This window comes from Entelurus aequoreus, linkage group LG27 (assembly GCF_033978785.1).
Source record: "Entelurus aequoreus isolate RoL-2023_Sb linkage group LG27, RoL_Eaeq_v1.1, whole genome shotgun sequence".
NCBI classification, from domain to species: domain Eukaryota; kingdom Metazoa; phylum Chordata; class Actinopteri; order Syngnathiformes; family Syngnathidae; genus Entelurus; species Entelurus aequoreus.
In genome coordinates, this window is record NC_084757.1 from 10,329,231 (window position 1) to 10,337,487 (window position 8,257).

The following is an 8,257-nucleotide window of genomic DNA, read 5'->3' on the forward strand; positions in this document are numbered from 1 at the left end:
CTTATACTCCAGTGCAACTTATATATGTTTTTTTCCTTCTTTATTATGCATTTTCGGCCGGTGCGACTTATACTCCGGAGCGACTTATACGCCGAAAAATACGGTATATACCAGTGTTTCTTAACATTATTGGGCCGCGAGCGCCCCCTAGAATGTAATATATGTGTTTTTTCAGCTGTGGTTCGTATAGGTCGCAGCGGTACTTTGTTGTAATACACTTTTCCACCACTTGTGGCAGTAATGACAATATACAGCAGGGGTGTCCAAAGTGCGGCCCGGGGGCCATTTGCGGCCCGCAGCTAATTGTTTACCGGCCTGCCACACATTCTGGAAATACTATTGTAAAAATAAAACAGAACATTAAAAAAAGTGGAATGAGGTGAAATCTAATGAGAAAAAGTTGCAATGTTGACACAAAAAATGCCATGCAGGCTGTTTTTTTTTTCTTTTGTCTTTATTTTTATTTTTTTGCCATTGCTCAAAAAAAAAAAAAAAGACAAAAAAATCCATGTTATAATGAATTATTTTCAGGGCTCCAATTACTTCAAATATTTCACTTTAAAATGTTTTATGTGGTAAATATTGCATATATTGTGTAGTAGCCATATAAAAACATCAAAGTTTTCTTTGACAAAAGGGCACAAAACAAACAAAATAATAGTTCCAGCATAAAATCAACAGATATATCTGAAGTTGATCTCGTAACTTAAGTGTTGAAAGTAAAAGAAAAACCTAATAAAAATGTATCACTTTATGAGTGGGGCACCTTTTGGATCCCAAATATATTTAGTGATTTTTTATTTATCTTTTCACTGTGATTACTCAAAAATATGAAAGAATTAAAATCAATGGTGTCCTGCATTATTGATCTTTTAGGGCTCTAATGACTAAATATTGCATATTTCAGTTTTACTATAAAAAAACTAAGTTGTTTTTGACAGAAAAGCCCTAAAACATTTTTTTAAATTTGTATTACTTAATATCAACTTGAAGTTGATATGGAGATTTACTGTAAGCGTTAAATAATTAAAAAAAAAAAATAATCAGACTTATTTTTAACATTTTAATGACTGAGACCCTTTATGGTCCCCGGGACCCCTAAAGGTAAAATAAATAAAAAATCCATATATTTTGTTATGGTTTGAAAATGAAAAATATCAAAATGGCCCCCACATGCTTTAATTTTTCCGTGTGCGGCCCTCAGTGGAAAAAGTTTGGACACCCCTGATATACAGTAAGTCTGGCGCTAACGTCATAGAGAAATTTCTTAAGCGCAAAAATTATGACTAAAGTGGTGCAGCTGTATTTTCATTTGCCCTTTAATTTTATTGACAGTTTAGTTAAGAAACATATGAATTATTAATATTTGTATTTTATTTTAGCACAACATAATACATATTGTATGTACATTTATTTTTTCTAATCAGCCTGACCTACGCCTAAGGTTTATTTGTTAAATTAATAATATAATCTTTGTGATTAACACATGCTTTTATATCATTTTACAAGGTAACAAACTGTAAGTAGGGTAGATATTTAATTGTATTGAATATGATAAAAATCAAGAGTAAGATTACTAATTCAGAGTTAATATTAGAGTGGTCCCCGGGTCCCTCTGTAGTTGAAAAGTTGGGTCCTGAGGTCAAACAGATTAAGAACCCCTGCTCTATACAATGACCCTGCAGATGGAAATTAGCCTTTGGCTCCAATCTGGCACATTAACATTTGATATGTTCATTAATGTGCATTACTGTACTATAACAAATGGCGACTTCTATCAGGAGTTGTAATATACATCTAATAACAAGTTATTGGTGTGTTTAGTGGGACAGGCCAAAGTTAAGTTGATGAAAATGTTTCTTTGTGGCCCCGTAGCAAATGCGCCACGGACCGGTGGTTGGGTAGCACTGCCCTAAACGACTTGACCGGATTGGGGGTCTCACCTTAAAGCGGGTGCTGCTTCTTTCCACCAGAAGCAGCTGCAGGTCGTCCAAGTCCGCCGGCTGCTCTGTGGTTTTCAGGGCTTCGTGGATCCAGTGGGAGAGTTTCCCTCGACCTGCTCCGAACTCCACGAAGCACCGCCCGCGTCCCAGCAAGCCCAGCGTCTCCAGGTGTGCTACGATGGAAGCCTGGGGAGGGGGAAAAACAGGAGCGATTATCCGATAGCTTGTGGTCCTGTTAGAATAATTATGTAGAAGTTATCACACAACTCTTATGCTTAAAGGCCGTTGCTATAGTTATTATCTATTGTGCTCAAGTTGTACTTTTCTATCGGCGCAAAGGCACACAACTTATCTTCCACTGCAAGTTGTCTCGCAGCAGCAGTTTCTGTCTTCCAGCTCGCTAAAACAGCCAAGGACGGACTTCAAGTACCTCAACGAAGATAAGACGACAGCACGCAGACAAAGCAGAGCCAGGGCGAAATCTCGAGCTCAAGCACGTTTGCATTCTGAATCATCACGTATTGTGATACTGAGGCTGCTTGCGTAATATGTGTCCCCCTCCCCCCTAGAAGCAGCAAAATTGAACTCTGTCTCTGCCTGATTCCTTGCTTCTTGTCTTGTTTAATAGATAGTTTGGTGTTTGAATCTGACAGGTCCCTAAACAACCAGGTTTCTTCTCTACCTGCTGCTTCAGGTGCTTGTGGGCGGAGTCTCCATTTTTGGGGTTATTAAGTTCCTCTTGAAAGACGGGATGAGACAGGAAGCTCTCCTCCAGCTGACAGTCGAGAGCTTCATCGAGCACACGGACACAGTCAGAGAGACAATCCAGAACACAGACATGTGGCAGACTTGCCGACGCTCACCTTTTGTAGCAGTCTTCAATTTGTCCAGCAGGTGTCGTAACTGAGTCGTGGTTTGTTCACACAGACTCACCTACACATACACACAGATTGCATGTTACCATAGGAACATGAGAGTCAGCATTTTATTAGAACAAGAATTGCACCATTGTAGCGTCACAACAAAAGTAGATGTTGCCATAGTAACGCTACTATGGTAAAAATGCAATGAAAGTGAATGTTACCATAGTAACGCTAGTACGCTACCATTGTAACATTACAATCAAGGTGGATGTTACCATAGTAATGCTACAATGGTAATATTACAATAAAAGTAGATGTTGGGCTACCATCGTAACGTTACCATGTAACATTACAGCAGTGTATGTTACCATAGTAACGCTACTATTGTAACATTACAATAAAGGTGGATGTTACTATAGTAATGCTACAATGGTAACATTACGATAAGAGAGGATGTTACCATAGTAATGCTACAATTGTAACGTTACAATAAAAGTAGATGTTAGGCTACCATAGTAACGCTACCATGTAACATTACAACAGTGTATATTACCATAGTAACGCTACCATTGTAACATTACAATAAATGTGGATGTTACCATAGTAGTGATGCTACACAGGTAACATTGATTGAATGATAGATAGAAACTTTTATTAGTAGACTGCACAGTACAGTACATATTCTGTACAATTGACCACTAAATGGTAACACCCGAATAAGTTTTTGAACTTGTTTAGGCGGGGTCCACGTTACAATAGAAGTGGATGTTACCATGGTAATGCTACAATGGTAGCATTACAATAAAAGAGGGTGTTACCATAGTAATGCTACAATGGTAACATTACAACAAAAGTAGATGTTAGAGTACCATAGTAACCCTACCATGTAACATTACAACAAAAGTGCATGTTGCCATAGTAATGCTACAATGGCAACATTACAATAAAAGTAGATGTTAGGCTACCATATCAACGCTACCATGTAACATTACAACATAGTATATGTTACCATAGTAGCATTACCATAATAACATAATAAAAGTAGATGTACCATAGTAACGCTACCATGATAACATTCCACCAAAGTGGATGTTACTATAGTAACGCTACCTTCTTAACATTACAACAAAAGCAGATGTTACCATGGTAACATTATAACATAGCGGAGGTTACCATAGTAATGCTACCACAGGAACATTACAATTCAAGTGGATGTTACCATAGTACTGATACAATGGTAACGTTAGAATAAAAGTGAACGTTAGAATAAAAGTGAACGTTACCATGGGAACACTATCACAGTAAATTTACAATAAAAGTGGATGTTACCATAGTAACACTTGCAGGCTACCATTGTAACAATACAATTACAATGGATGTTACCATAGTAATGCTATCATAGTGACACTGCAATACAAGTGGATATTACCATAGTAACGCTACTATCGTAACACTACAATAAAAGTGGATGTTCCTATAGTAACGCTACCATCGTAACATTAGTAAAAACATTACAACTAAAGTGGCTGTTACCATAGTAATGCTACAATGGTAAAAATACCATGAAGGTGAATGTTACCATAGTAATAGTAACATTAGAAGAGATGTAGATGATTCAAGGGTAACATTACAATGAAAGTAGGTGTTACAAAACAAAAGATCCCATTGTAACAATACAATAAAAATAGATGTTACCATAGTAACTAAATCAAACAGAAGTGGAGTGTTACCCCTTGGGCGCCATCGTGGTCTTGGTTAGCTGAGCCAGCGTTGATGTTCTCCACATAATATTGCTGACCACAGAAACAAACAAGGTTAGCGCGCCAAAGCACAAACAGGAAGTACAGAAAGTCATTCGCTTACCGGCTTTGGTTTGACTCTGGAGTTACATTTCTTCAAGTGTTTGTCCAGTTTGTCTTCACTGACCGTGCTGAGAACAAACGGGGACAAAAAGTGACACACAGACGCTAATAGGGTCTTACCTACCATCTCACATTGATTGCTACTTCTGAGTAATGACTTTCAGTGACGTTTCCCTTCTGAATCACAGCGGCCCTTTTAGCTTTTCAAGAATCAATAGAAATGTTGCTGCTGAGACAAAGGCCCGAAAGTTTCAAAGTTTTTGTAGCTTATTGTTTGTTTTTCTGGGAGTAAAAACGGTTTAGCTTGCTTGGAAATAACAAATAGCAGTGAACTAAAATCACTTTTACCAGAGAGTTGTTCTTTGTAGAATTAAACCTTGGGTGAGAACGTTTTCGCTACTACAGAGTTAAGACCAAAACATGAGTAAATATTACAAGTGTACTGTTACAAAGGTGCAGTAGGTAAGGTTGTATTTTTGCCTTACTATTTTGAGGACCAGTCATAGACAATTTCGAGTGAAAAGCACATTTTTATTTCCATTCGCATACAAAACATTCTAACTTGGATTGTTTCCCTGGCTTCGAGACTCTCCCGAAGGACAGTGCGGCGAAGACACAACACACTCACTTCTTGTCTCTCATGGACACACACACCTGTTGTTGTTGACTTTGGACTGACTGGCGACTGCACGACACCAAGGCCGCGGAACAGAGACACGCGGCATGCTTACACACACGCATGCATCCACAAAAAATATACGCCACATACACATACCCCACCCCCCATCCAACGCCCTTGACGCAAATCTTTTAGGGGTGATGGACGGATGGGCAGCGCCTGAAGAGCTGCAGCCTGCCACCGTGGCACCCCACTCCTTCCCCTCTGTTGCAAGTCTCGAGATGTATATTGTAATATGTATATGTGCCTTGTTATGGAGGTTTTTTCCCACTACACTGCAAAAACTGAAATCTAAGTAAGATTAAATATCTCAAATAAGGGGGATATTTGCTTATTTTCTGTCTGATAAGATACACTACCGTTCAAAAGTTTGGGGTCACATTGAAATGTCCTTATTTTTGAAGGAAAAGCACTGTACTTTTCAATGAAGATAACTTTAAACTAGTCTTAACTTTAAAGAAATACACTCTATACATTGCTAATGTGGTAAATGACTATTCTAGCTGCAAATGTCTGGTTTTTGGTGCAATATCTACATAGGTGTATAGAGGCCCATTTCCAGCAACTATCACTTCAGTGTTCTAATGGTACAATGTGTTTGCTCATTGGCTAAGAAGGCTAATTGATGATTAGAAAACCCTTGTGCAATCATGTTCACACATCTGAAAACAGTTTAGCTCGTTACAGAAGCTACAAAACTGACCTTCCTTTGAGCAGATTGAGTTTCTGGAGCATCACATTTGTGGGGTCAATTAAACGCTCAAAATGGCCAGAAAAAGAGAACTTTCATCTGAAACTTGACAGTCTATTCTTGTTCTTAGAAATGAAGGCTTTTCCACTAAATTGTTTGGGTGACCCCAAACTTTTGAACGGTAGTGTAATTCTTCTCACTAAGCAGATTTTATGTTAGAGTGTTTTACTTGTTTTAAGGGTTTTGGTCCTAAATGATCTCAGTAAGATATTACAGCTTGTTGCTGAGATTTTATGACCTATATTGAGTAAAACGTGCTTGAAACTAGAATATCAACTGTTGCAAAGCTGTGTCATCAACACTCACAAGTATAAAACTACTTTTTTTAAGTAATAATTTCTTATTTCAAGCATGAAAAAAAAAACATGACTTTGACACAAATGTGTCTCATAATTAAAACAGATGACAGCCAAATGGACTTTGCTGTTTTATTTTCAAGAAAACAATAGAAAATACGAACTCATATAGTAGTACAGTTGGCACAGTACAGTAAACTGACAGTTAATATTTAAACATTTAACATGTGACATTTCAAACAATTTTGAACAGAAATAGTTCATGCACATTCAGATGAATTCTTCAAAATTACAATAAAAATGTTTTGGCCGGGGGCCGGGCTGTGTATATGCGCACTAATTGACTGAAAGAGCACGCACTTGGCGCGATGATGTCATGTTATCGATGGAAAAATGCATATTTAAACCATATGATTTGCCTGAGCGGCTAGGAGACCCCGAGAGTAACAAGCGGTTGCCTTGTTGCCTTTCCATTAAGAACAATAAATCAGTTTTTAGTATAAGTTTGCTAATTTCAAGAAATTTAATGCCGAGCGCATATCATTATGTCAAGATAATGGCACTAGCGTTTACTTAATTTAAGAATATTTTTCAACATATTAAGCAAAAAGGTCTAATTTTTTTTCTACCAAGAAAAGTGCACTTGTTATTGGTGAGAATATACTTATTTTAAGGTATTTTTGGGTTCATTGAAGTTAGCTAATTTTACTTGTTTTGGAAAGTCTTGACAAGCCAAATTTTCTTGTTCTATTGGCAGATTATTTTGCTTAGTTCAAATAAAATACCCCTAATTTTTGTATTTTTTTCTCTTGTTTTTGAACACTGACTTTTTGCAGTGTACAGACTTAGGAGCCCAGTCTATCTAGATTGTATTTTTTTACTCATCCTTTCCCAGCGTTGACCTTTTTACCTATCTTTTACGAGGCGCCTTGTGGCGACCCATCAGCGTTCCTGTTCTGTAAACCTGTACACTGTTTGTTTCTCTAATCTTGAACGGGTTTGTGCTGAAAACAAAGTTTCGTTGTACTTATGCAATGACAATAATGACCTACCTACCAACCTTATCCTTCACTTTAGGCGTGAATGAAGAATGCGAGAAGAATGCCTGATGGACCTGATAAGTCCGAAAGAGATAAATCTTGATAGAGTATTAATTTCTCACAGGTGTTGAGCACACTGCAGCTAGTCCTGGCTAGTCCATATCCTTAATGCTTTAGTCACACGCAGGATTCTCACAGGAATGAGGCAAAAATACAACCGTACCCTAGTGTATCTCAACAATGCATGTGCGAATATGTCAATCATAACTTTATGTCTCACTGTTTGGGGTCCAGAGGGCAAAGAATCCTCCTGCTGCTGCCGCCTTCTTCCTGAAACCGCAAACACGTGACCTGATCACCACCATAATAAACATCATCACTTCCTGGCACTAATATTTAGGTTTTTTTTCTGTATAGTTTCCATTATTCCACCCACAGGAATATTTACTGTTAGTTATATTTCAGCTCAACAGCGCCACCACCATAGAACTTCACATACAGTGGGTTAATTTTCTGAATTGGATGGTTAATTCGTAACGAATTGTTCTTCGTCGTAACCTTAAGTCACCCAGCCCTACACAACTCACCATGGTTGCATGTTCTCCACAGAACCTTTTACCTTTGGCAACGACCATTTTACAAAAGCGTTTCTTTTTCTCCACGAAAAAGCCACATTTGCCACTTTCGGGCGCCGCCATGTTGGCCGAGTCGATATGCTCTATGCTGCATTCAGGTGCTCACTGATAACTCGTAAATGCATTGTTCGTTTTGCCGGTCCCTTGTTGCACTAATACGCGTTGGATATACTTGATTATTAATATGT

The 8,257-nt window shown here is 38.0% G+C and overlaps 1 protein-coding gene across 2 annotated transcripts in view; it reads right to left on the bottom strand.

The window, feature by feature from the left end:
* Positions 1–8,179, bottom strand: part of trmt13 (tRNA methyltransferase 13 homolog) — a 29,006-nt gene extending 20,827 nt beyond the window's left edge. For both annotated transcript variants that reach the window (XR_009824722.1, XM_062038348.1), the window contains exons 1-7: positions 8,022–8,179; positions 7,715–7,764; positions 4,670–4,736; positions 4,537–4,599; positions 2,807–2,876; positions 2,626–2,732; positions 1,944–2,129 (exon numbers count right to left, since the gene is read on the bottom strand). Coding sequence is in view for 1 of the 2 variants with exons in the window: in XM_062038348.1 (XP_061894332.1) it covers positions 1,944–2,129; positions 2,626–2,732; positions 2,807–2,876; positions 4,537–4,599; positions 4,670–4,736; positions 7,715–7,764; positions 8,022–8,132 (654 nt within the window). In the remaining variant the exon portion in view is untranslated. The remainder of the gene's footprint in view (positions 1–1,943; positions 2,130–2,625; positions 2,733–2,806; positions 2,877–4,536; positions 4,600–4,669; positions 4,737–7,714; positions 7,765–8,021) is intronic.
* Between the last annotated feature and the right edge of the window lie 78 nt (positions 8,180–8,257).